At 39.8% G+C, this 17422-nt stretch overlaps 1 protein-coding gene across 1 annotated transcript in view; it reads left to right on the top strand.

Annotated features, from left to right (window-relative positions):
• Positions 1-1961: 1961 nt before the first annotated feature.
• LOC108513366 (protocadherin-10-like) overlaps positions 1962-17422 on the top strand; it is a 59445-nt gene continuing 43984 nt past the window's right edge. The window contains 5 exon segments of the mRNA XM_017849107.1: positions 1962-3427; positions 3429-5442; positions 7011-7069; positions 7609-7715; positions 15639-15944. Coding sequence (XP_017704596.1) covers positions 2814-3427; positions 3429-5442; positions 7011-7069; positions 7609-7715; positions 15639-15944 — 3100 coding nt within the window. The 5' untranslated portion in view covers positions 1962-2813.

Here is a 17422-nt window from a genome sequence, read left to right as displayed (position 1 = left end):
TATTCAGATACACTATAATCTCCTTTTCATTGATCCACAGGTCTCTTTATACACTGCTGCTCCATTCTCAGCCGCAGACATGATGCTAAAATCATTTTAACTGCAGCGGTTTTCGCTTGGCTTTGGTCAGTCTTCAATTTACTGCAGCTGGAAAAGGATTAGCCATTTTTGCTGGCATCCTTTCCTAAGCGCTCAAAGGCAGGACCCATCTTCATGAAAGAGCGAAGTGCGGGGGCCAGGGGGACCCGGCGTTGCGGGGAGGGGGGGTGGCGCGGAAATCGGGGCAGTAGACGTGCATTCGCGGGACTCTCAGAAGCACGTCTCAGCTACAATCACGCCCATGGACACTTGCCCTCCTTAATTCCCCTGCCAGGAGGGAATGGCAACGTATCTCCGGGTCGGGTAAAAGACTCTACCATTCCCGCAGGTTGTGGTGATCGTAGTCTTGGGTTATTCATTACCAGAAAGCAGCAAAGCACCTTCCTATCTCTTTGCAAAGGAAGGAGATTGAATAGGGGCTTCTGTCGTGAATAAACAATCAATTCCTTGCTAGTAGCCCGTTAATTAAAAATATATATTTACATATCTTTCCTTAGAGAATTGGCATGCTATCCACTCTCCAGCATTAAAGAGTTCGCGCTGTGTTTTAACTTCACAAGAACTAGCTATGTAGATGTGCCGCGTTGACCCTGAGCCTTCGGAATGGGCACTCACAGCTGGTCAAGCGCGTCCTTCAGAACTCAGGAAGGCTCCGCTGGGGCTTACCCAGAGCTAAGCCCTGGGCCAGGGAGGATGGATGCCAGTACCGTGCATGTGCAAACGTGTTCGCAGATACCCGCAGCGGTGCACACTCGGACCCCTCCTGTGCACGGTCCCTGCGCACCACCCCGCCCGCCTTCGCCACCACCCCACTGTCCTCACCCCGCGGGCTGACCCCAGGATCGGCAGAAATCAGTGGTCTATTCTAGCATGGTGGGTAAAGGGATCGATCTCCAATTGCCAAAAAAATTAGAAAATAGTCGGTGTTCCCAGCCACTGCGTGGCACTTGGCGGCACAAGGCGCAGGGATATCAGAGGCGCTTTGCAGCGCTTGGCGTTGCTGTGTGCCGGATGCCCAAGGGCCGGGCGGTAGGATGGCGGGCTCGTGGGAAGCGGCTCAAATCAAACTCCTCAGTCACTGATAAACGCACTCATGGCTCGAAGCTAGGTCCTTGAGTTAATCTACTTGATAAGTATTTTGTGAATATGTATTTAGGGAAGAAAGAGGCACGTCGAACGCGTCTGCCCGTCTATAAGCGCTGTCATCCCACATCCTTTAGCGTGAATTCCTCCGCTTTTTAGGAGCCACCTCCACCCCCTACTCCGTTTGCTTCACGCCTTTCCTCACGGCCCCGTCAGACCCCTCACCCTTAGATTGACACATGTCATATAACACCCACTTTTTAAATGCCCTGCCAATCTCTGCTAGGGTCCCTTAATTAGGTAACCCTTGCCAATTAGTGGCTCCTGCGCTACTTTTTCCCCTTCTAGATGATTTAGTTCCATGATCCGTATTAGGGAAAATACCTTAAAGGAAAAAGAATGTTAGCATCATTGGAAATCCCGCTCCTAGGAGAGGATGCCGCAGCTGTTGCTATTATGTTTTCGCATTTGCTGATGCAAACAGGGGAACCTCTCTATTCCCTTCCCATTACCTGCGGCTGGGGACTGGGAACTTTCCGCGGCAGTGTCCCCAGCCAGCGCCTCGGGACCTGCGGGGCTGTTCTCGCTCTCACACTCACACTCACCCCGGCCGCTCGGGCGAGAGTTCTGTCCCGCCCCGCCCGGCTGCCCCGTGACGTGTCTGTTTGGCGGCCGGTTTGGCCAGTCACCGGTAGGCCGGTGGGTGGTGCTCCTCGGCGATTGGTTGGCAGAATGAGGGCGCTGCGCAAAAACGGAGAAGCCGAGCGCTCGGAGCTCAGAAACTGCCAGTCCAGACCACAAGCTCAGAGGCTGAAGCAGGAGGAAGGAAGGACTGGAAGGAAAACGAGGTTAGAGGGAAAGAGGCTTGGGAAGAAAACAGCAGAAAAGAAATTGCTCATTACACTTACAGAGAGGCAAGTAACGGTGGAGATGAGGACAGAGGGAACCAAGACGATGAAAGTCAAAAAATACAAATAGAACGAAAGAGGAAAAAAATGTCAAGAAGAACATCCATCCGGAGAAATGAAGAGAACGAAAGTTTTAAGCTGCAGAGCCGTTCTGTGCTTTTCCGGCACAAAATTCTGTCGCTGATTTTAAGCCCTTTTGCATTTGCCAGCCGTTGACATTAAGAGGCATGTTTAACGGTGCCAACAGCATCTCCTTTTCCTTCTCCTCTTCCTCCTCTTCTTCTTCTTCTTCCTCCTCCTCCTCTTTTTCCTCCTCCTCATTCTTCTCCCATCAGCAAGAAGACAAACCGAGGACAGTCTTGAAATACCGAAATTTCCTCTTTGGGATTTGCCAGCGCCGCGTTGCGCCAAGACTGTCGGAATAAAGGACGCTGACTATTGTATTATCGTTATTTTATTAATTCGTCAGTGGAAAGATTACAGATGAGCAAAGGGGACGCCTGTCACCCTTCCTGTGCTAAGATTTAAAAAATGAGGCTGGATTGCGGGAAGCTCTAAAATGAAGCAAAAGGAGTAAGATTTTTAAAGACAGAAAGCCACAGGAGCCCCTACGTAGCGCACTTTTATTTGTATTTTTTTCAGATTTTTTTTTTTTTCGTGGTGGTGGGGGAGGTGATTGGGTAGCTGACTGGCTGCGGGAAGCTACTTCCTTTCCTTTTGGAGATGATTGTGCTATTATTCTTTGCCTTGCTCTGGATGGTGGAAGGAGTCTTTTCCCAGCTTCACTACACGGTACAGGAGGAGCAGGAACATGGCACTTTCGTGGGGAATATTGCTGAAGATCTGGGTCTGGACATTACAAAACTTTCGGCTCGCGGGTTTCAGACGGTGCCAAACTCAAGGACCCCCTACTTAGACCTCAACCTGGAGACCGGGGTGCTGTACGTGAACGAGAAAATAGACCGCGAGCAAATCTGCAAACAGAGCCCCTCCTGTGTCCTGCACCTGGAGGTCTTTCTGGAGAACCCCCTGGAGCTGTTCCAGGTGGAGATCGAGGTGCTGGACATTAATGACAACCCCCCCTCTTTCCCAGAGCCGGACCTGACGGTGGAAATCTCTGAAAGCGCCACGCCAGGCACTCGCTTCCCCTTGGAGAGCGCATTCGACCCAGACGTGGGCACCAACTCCTTGCGCGACTACGAGATCACCCCCAACAGCTACTTCTCCCTGGACGTGCAGACCCAGGGGGATGGCAACCGATTCGCTGAGCTGGTGCTGGAGAAGCCACTGGACCGAGAGCAGCAAGCGGTGCACCGCTACGTGCTGACCGCGGTGGACGGGGAGGAGGGGAGGAATAGGAGAAGGAGGGGGAGGTGGCGGGGGAGCAGGCCTGCCCCCCCAGCAGCAGCGCACCGGCACGGCCCTACTCACCATCCGAGTGCTGGACTCCAATGACAATGTGCCCGCTTTCGACCAACCCGTCTACACTGTGTCCCTACCAGAGAACTCGCCCCCAGGCACTCTCGTGATCCAGCTCAACGCCACCGACCCGGACGAGGGTCAGAACGGTGAGGTGGTGTACTCCTTCAGCAGCCACATTTCGCCCCGGGCGCGGGAGCTTTTCGGACTCTCGCCGCGCACTGGCCGACTGGAGGTAAGCGGCGAGTTGGACTATGAAGAGAGCCCAGTGTACCAAGTGTATGTGCAAGCCAAGGACCTGGGCCCCAACGCCGTGCCTGCGCACTGCAAGGTGCTAGTGCGAGTACTGGATGCTAATGACAACGCGCCAGAGATCAGCTTCAGCACCGTAAAGGAGGCGGTGAGCGAGGGCGCGGCGCCCGGCACTGTGGTGGCCCTTTTCAGCGTGACTGACCGCGACTCAGAGGAAAATGGGCAGGTGCAGTGCGAGCTACTGGGAGACGTGCCTTTCCGCCTCAAGTCTTCATTTAAGAATTACTACACCATCGTTACCGAAGCCCCTCTGGACCGAGAGGCGGGGGATTCCTACACCCTGACTGTAGTGGCCCGGGACCGGGGCGAGCCTGCGCTCTCCACCAGTAAGTCGATCCAGGTACAAGTGTCGGATGTGAACGACAACGCGCCGCGTTTCAGCCAGCCGGTCTACGACGTGTATGTGACTGAGAACAACGTGCCTGGCGCCTACATCTACGCGGTGAGCGCCACCGACCGCGATGAGGGTGCCAACGCCCAGCTTGCCTACTCTATCCTCGAGTGCCAGATCCAGGGCATGAGCGTCTTCACCTACGTGTCTATCAACTCTGAGAACGGCTACTTGTACGCCCTGCGCTCCTTCGACTATGAGCAGCTCAAGGACTTCAGTTTTCAGGTGGAAGCCCGGGATGCTGGCAGCCCCCAGGCGCTGGCGGGTAACGCCACTGTCAACATCCTCATAGTAGATCAAAATGACAACGCCCCTGCCATCGTGGCGCCTCTACCAGGGCGCAACGGAACTCCAGCGCGTGAGGTGCTGCCCCGCTCGGCGGAGCCCGGTTACCTGCTCACCCGCGTGGCCGCCGTGGACGCGGACGATGGCGAGAACGCTCGGCTCACTTATAGCATCGTGCGTGGCAACGAAATGAACCTCTTTCGTATGGACTGGCGCACCGGGGAGCTGCGCACAGCGCGCCGAGTCCCGGCCAAGCGCGACCCCCAGCGGCCTTATGAGCTGGTGATCGAGGTGCGCGACCATGGGCAGCCGCCCCTGTCCTCTACCGCCACCCTGGTGGTTCAGCTGGTGGATGGCGCCGTGGAGCCCCAGGGCGGGGGCGGGAGCGGAGGAGGAGGGTCAGGAGAGCACCAGCGGCCCAGCCGCTCTGGCGGCGGGGAAACCTCGCTAGACCTCACCCTCATCCTCATCATCGCATTGGGCTCGGTGTCCTTCATCTTCCTTCTGGCCATGATCGTGCTGGCCGTGCGTTGCCAAAAAGAGAAGAAGCTCAACATCTACACTTGTCTGGCCAGCGATTGCTGCCTCTGCTGCTGCTGCTGCGGTGGCGGAGGTTCGACCTGCTGTGGCCGCCAAGCCCGAGCGCGCAAGAAGAAACTCAGCAAGTCGGACATCATGCTGGTGCAGAGCTCCAATGTACCCAGTAACCCGGCCCAGGTGCCGGTGGAGGAGTCCGGGGGCTTTGGCTCCCACCACCACAACCAGAATTACTGCTACCAGGTCTGCCTGACCCCAGAGTCCGCCAAGACCGACTTGATGTTTCTTAAGCCCTGCAGCCCTTCGCGGAGTACGGACACTGAGCACAACCCCTGCGGGGCCATAGTCACCGGTTACACCGACCAGCAGCCTGATATCATCTCCAACGGAAGCATTTTGTCCAACGAGGTAAGGCTGAAGCGAAAGGACCACCATCTCTCATCTCCTCCATCAGAAAGCCTCCTCTAGCCCGGCCCTTGTATCTCTGGTGCACTGTGTATCCATTTTTAGGATATTACCTTATGTGTGTATCGTTGTGGGAGCGGAGATGGGCGGTCACCTTCTCCCACTCCTTGGTGTGTAACCTAACTTTCGCGTTGTTCCACTCTTTCACATTTATTTTCATTCCGTCCCCTTGGTACTTTGCCACCTTGGAGCTCCCTCCTTTGCTCTTCCATCTTTCCTTTAAAACCTTAATTCCTGTCAGCCCTTTCCCTTCTCAGTAACCTGGGGATAAAGGGAAATTGCGTGAAGGGAGAGGGAAATGTGGAGGAGGGACTTACTTTCTAGCACTGGCAAAGGTCTTTTTTCTTTGCGTCTGTCCCAGGCGTTAATAAAGTTGGCTCTGTTTTGCTTTGTTTAACTATGCATTCAGTCGCGTGTACAAGTAAGCTATAGATTGTTTAACTTTACACAGTTGTCTAACCTCGAATGCATGTTTTAGTGAACAAGTTATCAGATCCTTGTCCTCTGAACTCGGGTTGCAAAAAAATCCTTCAGTTCGGCTCTGGACAGCATTTACAGACGCTCTTGAAGCCGAGCGCCCACACAGTGTGAATTTGAATGAAGCTGCTTTGGCACAAACCCCTGTTAAGAGTAAACTAACGAAAGGCTTAAACAATTGTTGTCTTAAATATATCTTTTTAGCTAATAATCACCTTCTTGCCATTGTTTTGGATAAATCACTGCTGTTGGCTTTCTTCATAAAAGAATTTGGCTTGTCAATTCTGACTTCTTTTTAAAAGCATGGAGAAGTGACAGAGCTGGAGGGTGGGGGTTGGGGGGAGAACAAAGTTGGTTTATGTAAAAGAAAGTTTGGACCGGAAAGGTGTGTGGGCGGTAGAGGTGGGGAGGCAAATGCAGAGAGCCTTTGGAGTGGAAAAGAATGGGGGTGTGGCGGGGCGGGCAGGATTATGAACTCCTTTCCTGGCAGGTTATTTTATTTGAGTCTTAGATATCATTAATTGACTTTCATGAATATTTGTACAGCTCATTTGTATCTTAAGCACATTTTGAAAATAAACAACAACATAATTCCACAAAATATCCAAACTTATTGCTTATTGAGCGTGCTGTTTTTCTTGTGTCAACCAGTATGCACCTAAACACTTTTTTTAAGCCACTGAAAAAAAAGACTGCAGAATAGAAACAGGTTGACTCTGTTAGAGACAATAGTATATGAGCTTTAGCCATGAAGTCATTTGTATTTTCTCTTTAAAACACACACACACACTTAAAGTTAGCCAATTTTATTTTTTTAACCTTTAAAGTGACTAAAATGTGGTTTCAAGTGTCTCTGCATATCTCCCCTGCCCTTACACAGAAATCACTAGGATGAGGTCTTAGGAGAGCTTGGAAATTCATAAAAATATATACAATTACTTAAGCCAGATATAGTCCCTAACCTCAAAAGTAGACTACTAGTTCAACCCATAGCATTCAAATGCTCTTGATTTATTTATTTATTTTTTTTCTAGACTAAACACCAGCGAGCAGAGCTCAGCTATCTAGTTGACAGACCTCGCCGAGTTAACAGGTATGAACTCTTTTTTTCCCTAGCAGTAATGGACAATTTACTACCTAGTAAAAGTAGAAAGTAGGTATATTATTCTAAATTAAAATTAAAATGTATAAAGTATTTTCAATTAAGGCAGGACATAAATATGGATTATATTGTTTCCTAAACAAAACATTAAAAATTATACATTATATTTCATTTATATACATTTAAAATGTATTTGAATATTTTGTCAATTTACACTCCTAAACAGTTTCTGATAGTCTTCCTTACTGTTCCAAATGTATATCTATTTTATGAAAATGATATAAACATGTATTTAGCTCCAATTATAGAATAATGCCTAAACTTTATATGGTTTAAGTGCTCAAAATAACTGTTAATCGATCATTTTAAAGAGTTACGCTTAGGTTATAAAAACTAGCTTTATGCAGAAACAAAGCCAACTAAGAGGTCTGTGGGTCTGCAGCACCATCTGTGACCATGTGGTGGCAGAAGAATGTTTTCTGTGTTTCTTCACCTTTTTGATTCTAATATTCACATTTTTGTACTTCTAGTTCTGCATTCCAGGAAGCCGACATAGTAAGCTCTAAGGACAGTGGTCATGGAGACAGTGAACAGGGAGATAGTGATCATGATGCCACCAACCGTGGCCAATCAGCTGGTAAGTGTGATCAAAGGGCAATCTAAATGCTAACTTTTATAGTTTTTATTTTTAAAAATAAACCCAAGAAGGATGATGTCCTAGGCAATTTTCCGTATGTTTAATGCTGGTAACCCTACAGAAAAAGAGTGTCACTCTACTTTGATAATTGCAGACTTAAAGAGAATTGTAAAAATGCAATGTTCCTTTGGAGAGTTAAAGTTAGGAATTCATTGTGGAGAGTTTCAGAATATGAAATACATCTTGCTTATGTAATGTTCTTTAATGGACACACTGCATACAGGAAGACGTAGCTCTCTCACCTGGTCCAGTTACCAGTCTTCAGTCAATTAAGGTGTTCTTAAACTTGTTTATGGATGAGATAACTGAAGATGGATAAAATTGATTGACCTGCACAAGGTCACAAGACGATAAATGGATGACTGAACACTAGAATCCACATTTCTTGTTTTCGGGCAATGCATTTTACACACCACCAAGTATTGAATGAGAAAAGTAATGGTGATTAAAAGTCATGAATGGGTTGAAAATAGGGTTTCTAATCTTGAGTCTTAGGCTTCAGAATGTTAGGTAATATGTGATAATGTGTATTTTCTGAAGTGTCCTTGGTTTCTTCATATTTTCAACAGGGTCCGTGACATATCAAAAGGTGAACTCTGAGAATATTTGTATTTGGGCTTAATGGTAGTCACTGACGGTTTCAATGTGATATATATTTATTTTATTTTATTTTACTTTTCTTTTTTAAGTCAAGTTTTATGAGATACTGGTAACTCTTATCACTGATACAAAAAGGAAACTCTTACATGAAATAAAATATGTGTGTTAAAATGAAAATGATTTACTAAACTTCTGGTATCTTTCCTAATTATTTGGTTTTCATCTTTGAAGGGTATTTGTTGAATATTTTACTTTTTCTAACTAGTTTTGTGTTTATATGACACATGAAGAAATAGAAAGGCTAGTCAACTTTTCTAACTCCTGAAAATGTTGATCTTAGACTGTCTCTGGGTTCAGCTCAGCTCTGTTGAGACTGGACCCTTATTTTAGTTAATAATATAACCATAGAGTGATAGGTTCTTATTTTCAAGGTGTTATTAGTCCTCGAGAGCACTCATTCCTTAACACACTTGGTGGACCTCTGGATGGTGCTGAGGCAGTGTGTCAAAGGGCAGCGTACACCCCATGGTGGCCTGGCAGCAGTGGTTGCTACAAGCCTCTCACTTGGCTAATGTGTGCTGTGTCTGTGGCTGCCTTAGCCTTGGGAAACCCAGGCAGGAGGAAGGGAAAAAAGGCTGCTCAAGGGTCTCTTTATATTGCTGTGAGTCATTAATATGCAGGCCTAATGAGACTTGAGAACTGCCAAGAATCCCCGGAGGTCCCTGCCCCTTGCGGGCCTTCACGCTAAGTGAACAGAGCATCTATTTAGTGTCTGGGAACCTGACAACAAACCAGATCTTGCCAGAAGTTTATGTGTGAGTACAAAGTCCCTTTCATTTTTGCCCTATATATGGCATATGATTTATTGTTATCTTTAAAACTGTACATTTAACATTGCTCATTCTTGTTCTTTTCAGAGTTTCTAATTTAACTGTCAGCCTTTTAAAACTTTTAAAACAAAATGTTTAATGTTTTAAAAAGAGTATCTGTTGCATGTTTCTTTGGATGCATTTTACTCCTTTCCCACCCCACACGCCCCGCTTTGTTTTTCTTGTAGCACTTCAATCTCAATGAACATTTCAATTAGTTTAGTCCCTCAGACATAATGACCCATAAAAACCTAACTGAAGAAAGAGTAATGAATAAACATCTGCAAAAAGAGCCAAATTTGGAAGATAGATGAGAACATATTCTTATCAGTGCATCTTCCCAGTAGCTACTTTATTTTACAGTCACCCAGTGTTACCATTTCTGTAATATGTTGTGGAAAACACTTTAGCCAGGCAGTTTTTATTTTTATCAAAATGTTAAAATTTTTTCCTTAAGTTCTTAAACATGTAAAAGTATTACAGAATTAGCAATGCGTTTATGTATCTCATTAGTAGTTACAGGGCAGCCACAACATACTGGGCACAATAATAGCTATTTTAGGATTGTAATAAAGCACTTATGTTAAGAAGTGATTGTACCTTTGTGTGCTGAATTGCAATCAGATTTAATGTCTAATTTTATTATAAGAATGATTTTGAAGTGTTTTCTTTTTTAAGTATAAAACCTCAAATGCAGAGAATTAAAATGCATTTACTTAAAGACTTTTTTCAATCCATACCGCTGTTATGTACTATAAGCCTCACATCAAGCAGCTAGACTATTTCCAAAAATTTAAGCCCATTTCAGATAAATCTGTTGTATTTCATTGTAAAGCCAGATATTAATGATCTTACTATATTGCAAAATTAGGTAATATTACTCATAGCATAGCTTTCTAAGTTCAGGATAGAAAAAAAACCATTATGCTATAATAAGCAAATCTCACTTAACTAGGTTTTAGTGGGGAAAAGTTAGATTATCAAGCAAAGCTAACATTGGAAAGATAAAGACTCCGAATTCTCTCTTTCAGTTTGTACCACATTCCACACTCTAGTGTACAGGCTATTTAGCTCAGTGCTTCACCTGTTTAAACTTCCTTCTTCTTTACTACTATTTCTTTTTCTTCATTAACATTATTCTGTATTATTTATTTAGATATGCCTTCTATTTATTCTTTTATGAATAGTTTTCTTTTTTTTTGTTCTATCTTACACCCCCTCCTTCTTGCTTTTCTTTTTTCTAAGCCATTTGCCATCACCAATGTTGTTCATAGAAGGGCTTTAAACACGAAGACAGCTGCACAGAGAATCACATAAGCTTTTTCAGTTTTCCACTGCACCTGGCTCCATGTGTGAAATTCTTCGCCTTGACCACTGCTCTGTGGCACTTTCTTTCTATAGCCTTGTCAAGGTGCTTTCCGTTTTTTTCAGTGCACTATTGATGTATTGGTTAGATATGGCAGTAGTCCAAGGAGAAGTGGTAAATGCAGACATAAACCATGACAAGAGGAAAAACTGATTAATCACAGCTTAAATAGCCAAAGAACTGGACTTTAAAGAAATATGTTTTCAACTTTATTATGACATTAGATTAAAACATAATTTTTTTTTTCTATTTTAGGGTACAGATAGAATATTTTAAATTGTATATTCTTAAACATTTTAGTATTATTTGAGGTATATTTAAAGTGATCTGTTAGTAGTGACAGGTTGCTTTTCCCGTTATAAAATACCTACACTGTCAATAATGCTAAGCTTAATTATAGATTTATTTTTAATACCTTGTGCCTTTAAATATATATGTTGAAGAAAGAATCCTAATGAGTGATTGAATTACTTGTTAGACATTCTCTGAAAATTATCAAATTTCTCTTCAATAATTTTTTCTTTCAGTTATAGGAGAACTTATCTTCCAACTATGTTTAGTTTCTAACTAATTATAGATATAGATACAATACACGATCAAAATTTGACTATGAATTTTAAAAATAAAATGAGTTGATTGGTCAGTAATTTCAAATTAGTAGATAAAATATATCATTGAAATGTATTAAGCCATTGCATTACTACAATATCAGCAATAGAATTATTGGTTTATTATAAGCACAAATACCTATTTCCAAACTCCATTAAGAATTTAGATAATTGTCAATTTGCTTTTGGGTTTATGTATAAAATGAATTTATACCAGTATTTATAAAACCTTATTCACTGGTGAAACTTGGAGCTACAACTTGAAAATGTGGAGAGATTTATAACTGGAAGCAATATAGAAGACAAAATATTGAGAGGAAATGGTGAAAAATATATACATTTTGAAAGATTATATGTAGGGAGAAAATTTTATGGACTTTATTTTGATTTTTTCATGAGTGAGTTGTGTTAATAACTATCTGCTTCAAAACCATGTTTTCCTAAAACATACTGCAATTTTTACAGTTACAATTAATGTATCTTAAGTAGTTAAAAGACTAGAAATCTTCTCAAAACATGAGAAGATTTTTATCTTCTTTAAAATTAATTTATCATATTTGGAAAAAAAATAAATGTTTTGAATGAAAGCTTGTTGCACAAAAAGAAATGTTCATACAATATTGTATTATGACAGTCACCAAAAAAATAGCACAAATTGAATTCTAAAATTTCTGAAATCACAATTTGGTCTCAATGGAAATATCCACTGCCTCTGAGTATACAGGACAAGTTACTTGCCAGTTGAAAACCACGTACTTCAAAATTTGTCTACATATATATTTGCATAACAGGCAGTCTATCACATCAGCTGTCATCCCTTCCAGAACAGATTATTTCTGAAAAATGGAAAAAATAAATAACTAGAAAGAGAGATTGCAAGTAAAAGGTATATGTTGAAACATTTATTGGATATTACCAAAATTTCAAAACTGAGGTTTGGAATGGTAGGTATTGGAGACTCTGAAAGATGGGAAGACTGAAGACAGGTGAGGGATGTGAAATTATCTAATGAGTACAATTTACATTATTCAGGTGATGGTTACACTAAAAATCCAGACTACACCACTACACAATAAATTCATATAACAAAATTGTACATGTATCCCTAAAGTCTATTTATTTATTTTTTATTTAATTGAGGTTTGGTCTGTAATTTTCTGTTGTAAAAACCCACAGTTTCCATAGTAAGGGCATTTGAATGAGAAAAAGAAAAATTAAGTGAAACTTACCAACTTTTGAAGTGTCAATTTGAGCTATTAAAAAATTGTAAGAGCAGTATTAAAGTTATGCATTTTAATATATCCTAGCTACTGTAATATCTGGCATCCTTGTGCATCATAAAGTCATTTATCACAACAAAACTTAAATATACCTCTGGTTATTTGGTAATTAAAGTACTATATTTAATGGGACTAACGACAGATGATAAAAGATAAAATGTTAGTTATACAATGTCTTCTGAAGGTGAGGAATCGTAACGGAATAAATTTATGTGGCTCTCAAACTATATAACTACACAACAAATGAAAAAATCAATTTTCAATTAATTTTTCTGTTACTTATCTGAAGTTTATTGATTTACTATTAATGTTATGTTTTAAATGTTTGTTTCTATGTCTGATTTTTCTTCCTGAGAAATAGGTACACTTATCAATAAAACTGGTGAAACATTTGTGTACAATTTGAGCCACCTTACCTTTCCTTCTAGTTGTATGAAGCTGCATATTATTACTAAAGGACTTCCACTTTAAAAGGATTAATTCATAGACTTATTAAGAACATTATTTACATGTTTATTACCTTGGTAGAGTGATACTGTTCTTTAAATGAAAAAATTTTCTATATCTTCACTTGTTTTTTTTTTTTTTTTGCATGCACATGCTATAGTTTATTTTTTAATACTGATTTTAACAAACTCAAATAATCAAAAGAGGCAGAAGAAAAACATACTTGCCAGATAAGAAAAATGGGCACATTGGGGTAAATACTAGATAAAAGTTAATTCTACCAAAATCAGCAGTATCCTAAATGTATGTTTACATACCAGAATTATTAAGTATGTTTGGTGAGAATTGTCCATATTCACAAGTAGAAGAGGTAATTGGGCCTAGGTGCAAAAAAATATTGGGAAGGTTGTATATTTTCTTATCTACTATTTTAAAATGGTATTTATCGTCATGGGAAAAATGGTATTAAGTTTTAGTTAAATTATATTGGAATGTAATTAGTCAGCTATTTCAAAATTGAGTATATATTAGTTATTTTTAAAAATAAATAATTCTCATAAATAATTTTACTCTTAAGTGGTTTTCTACTATCAATAAAAATCATGTTCCCCTATCATTCTATTGAACAAATAGCAGCATTATCATGTCAAAATATAAATCTTCTCTCTGGTTCTGTAGGCCTCTACCTAAAGTTAGTATGTAAACGTTATCGGGACATTCTATTTCCCTTTCTTTTTCTTTTCACTATCTTGCTCCCTAAAACAGGATAAAGGAGTGACTTCTGTGGTGTCTATGAAACATTTACATGTTTTACAGCCTGTTCTCAAGTCAGATCCTTAATCCCAGCTTCAAGCTCACGTTTCCGTCCTCAACAGTTCACTGATTCAGTTAATTTATTGTCCAGACTTATACAGGAAAATTATCCAGTGAATATTATAATCAAAGTCAGACTATGCATTCTGCATAGTTTAATATAAAATATTTTTAAAAGTCATCACACAGTGATGATTAATACATGATAATGAAGCTTTGTGTTACTTTTTTAAATTTATGTAATTACTGTTCTTAACTACAAATACTAAAGTTAATGTATTAGATAATCTAAGATAGTATGGACAAACTAATCAGAGTGTTCATTATTTTGAAAAAATTATTTTCAACAAATAAGGTGTCATAATTTGAAAAATTATTTATTTTTAATGCAGATAACATACACATCAAACACACATAATCAATATATAAGAGATATATCAGGAATTAAAATCCAAAACTTGCTCAAGGAGCTCATCACTTTGATATTAATAGAATAACAATCAAATGATGTTCATCTAAAATACAATATTCGTTTTGATTTAAAAAATGTTTTCCAGACTGTGTATGGCTCGAGTTTTTTTCTACAGACTAATAATATACTTTTATTTTTTCAAATTATCCTGTTTTTTTTTAATTATTTTTTCTTTTTTTAAATATTATTTAAAAAATAAAAGTGGCCTACTAGGCACTGTCATTCCACACCCAGCTCCATGCCAGTGAGACGGGGAGCTTCTTATCCATTTAAAGTTTGAGAATAGGTTGAGATCGTTTCAGCCCTGTTTTAAAATATTTGATAGATATGTTACTATGTTTAGAAAACATTAAAATGCTATTTTGTTTATGTGTTTTTCTGTGTAGTGCTATGTATCAGCATTCATATTAAATAGTATTCTGTATTCCTCGAAAATTCTTATGCTTTGCTTAAGAAACTGAATGACCTTTCTTGATCATAAATCAGATAATATTTGTAATCTTGTCAATCTAAGGAAGACAATGAAATTTGAATTTGTCCTTTGAAATCTTGGTATTATAGGATTAGTAAGCAAACAACTCTTTGTTGACTAGGACAAGTGTGTTCCAATATAGAGCAAGTAATAAGATATTTGTCAATAGTATCTGCAGTTGATTTACACTGCATTTGGTTACCTTGGTTTCACTAATTACAGTCGTTTGTTCTGGATTTGTCTAAGGTGGTAAATGATAAGTGGTTTTTAGTAATATGGACTACCACAGTGTCATTGAGGAATACCTTTAAGAAGTCATTTCCTAGAAACCTCAGAAAATACGCTTTTGGCTGCTAATGAAATTGTATTTTATTCTTGATTTTTACTGATTTTCCTCTGTGTATGCCACATTTCTGTTGAATTTCACTTTCTGCTTCATATTCAAATTTCATAATCTAAATATCATTTTTGGTGCTTGGCATATTTCTTATGTTTGTTTGTTTTAAGGAAAAAATTCAGATATCATTGTTAGGGATCATGGATTTTAAAGCTTTTACACCTTGTTGTTTTCTCTATTATACATTTCATGAGAGATTTTTTAAAAGATGTCTACTTTTTTTACTCACCATTTCCCAGTTATTTAAATTATTTAGAGCCAATATTTTTCCCAACACCCTAAGTAGTTTAGAAACATCTATTTCAGAGACCTCTTTGCCAGAAGAGTCTTATCTTTTACATTTGCCGATCATTTTCTCTTTTTAAAGTGATGAACAAAAATGAGACAAAATGATATTTGGTTTCTGTCAGGATAAGCCAGGAAAAATTTGTTAAGACACCTTCACTTGTCACCCTTTATGCTGCCTGTAATCTTACACTGCTAAGTAACTGGTCATGTTGGTGAATACTACATCTGTAGTTTCTTTTTTCTGCTAACAGGTATGGATCTCTTCTCCAATTGCACTGAGGAATGTAAAGCTCTGGGCCACTCAGATCGGTGCTGGATGCCTTCTTTTGTCCCTTCTGATGGACGCCAGGCTGCTGATTATCGCAGCAATCTGCATGTACCCGGCATGGACTCTGTTCCAGACACTGAGGTGTTTGAAACTCCAGAAGCCCAGCCTGGGGCAGAGCGGTCCTTCTCCACCTTTGGCAAAGAGAAGGCCCTTCACAGCACTCTGGAGAGGAAGGAGCTGGACGGACTGCTGTCTAATACGCGAGCGCCTTACAAACCACCATATTTGAGTAAGTATTACACAAAGGGCTCTGTAAAAGTGTTCCCTTTGAGGAGATAAAGTTCAACATTCCACTCTTTTTGGTAAAAATGGAGTTCAGGTTTTTTTAAGAAACAAGGATAAAAGTGACAGGATGCTGGCAGCACTTTAGAGCAATATTCTTTATTTATTTAAAATAATAGATTCCTCTAACATTAATAATTGCACTCAGCTCTTTCAAAATATAGGACTATATTCTCCAAATTTATTATTTTATATAATCATTGTGAAGAATAAAAAATGCTTTGAGATTCCATAATGCATTTCCTTTGAGGATCTTGGTAATGAGAAATAGAAATATTTTTCTTTTAATTAATGGATAAATATTACTGACAATTCAATATCTTGGTCAAACTACATAAATAATGTTTGATAAAGATAAAAACTCATGACAACTCAATCAAAAGATGACTTATCTTGTATAGCAGATCCATCCTACATAATGTTTTCTTTCATCTACTACAAAAATAACTGTGGAACTTATAAGCTAGAAACAAAAGATGAGACAGATTGTAGATACATCATTTCTTTTATGATCGATGAAATTGAAAAGTAAAAGTGTTTTTATAAACCTAAAGGAAAAAAAACAGAAGAATATTTATTTTAGCCCCTATGATGTATAATGTGAAAAGCAAAGATTGAATGCATTGAGGTTGTGGCTACTAATCTGGACAGAGATAATGCAAATAGACAAGTGTTATATGCTTAAAGGAATGGTCTTTTATTAGATGCATACATTGTGACAACAATAGTCAGGGGGTGTTTTATGAAAGATTGTTTTCAGCTTTTCAAGTTACTCAGAACCACAAATACCCCAGCGTGATATATCACTTTAGCACTTCAGAACCAAAAAAATCATTTGTTTTGCTTTACTTTTTAAAGTTACACAAAGACAGAACGAATACTTAAAAGACAGGAAATATTGAGATGTCTGAGATGCAATTTGGATGCTAATGTCTGAAGTTTAACTCACAAATCCACACATGATGGTAAAATAAAGTAGCCTAAAACCAAATTTTAATAAGTGAGGAACATGATGTGGTCTTTGCCTCTGAAATTGAATTCTGGATTCAAAATTATATTTATTATTAAAAGTGAAACTTTTCCAAATTTTAAACAGTGAATTTAACTAATATTTCACTTAAACTAAGAATGTACATTAAAGAAATACATTATTAATAATTTCAAGGCAAAAAGTGAAGGGCATATGATTCAGATTAATAAAATTTATATTTCTAAATAAATACAATATTTGCTTTTACCATATAATAGCAGGTAAATCTACTTCAAGTATAGTGGGAAAATCAACTTGCCCTCTTTTGCTCTTAGTGCTTTTGGTGAAATTACACTTACATATAGACCGGAATTTTAAACATCTACAAATGTCTTTTCTTTACTGACTAGATTTTTTTTATTAATAAGACTATTGGAAGCAATTTTTATTATTAA

The sequence above is a fragment of the Rhinopithecus bieti genome, unplaced genomic scaffold (assembly GCF_001698545.2).
Source record: "Rhinopithecus bieti isolate Rb0 unplaced genomic scaffold, ASM169854v2 scaffold_32950, whole genome shotgun sequence".
Classification (NCBI taxonomy): domain Eukaryota; kingdom Metazoa; phylum Chordata; class Mammalia; order Primates; family Cercopithecidae; genus Rhinopithecus; species Rhinopithecus bieti.
This window is presented reverse-complemented; position numbering and strand designations above follow the sequence as displayed.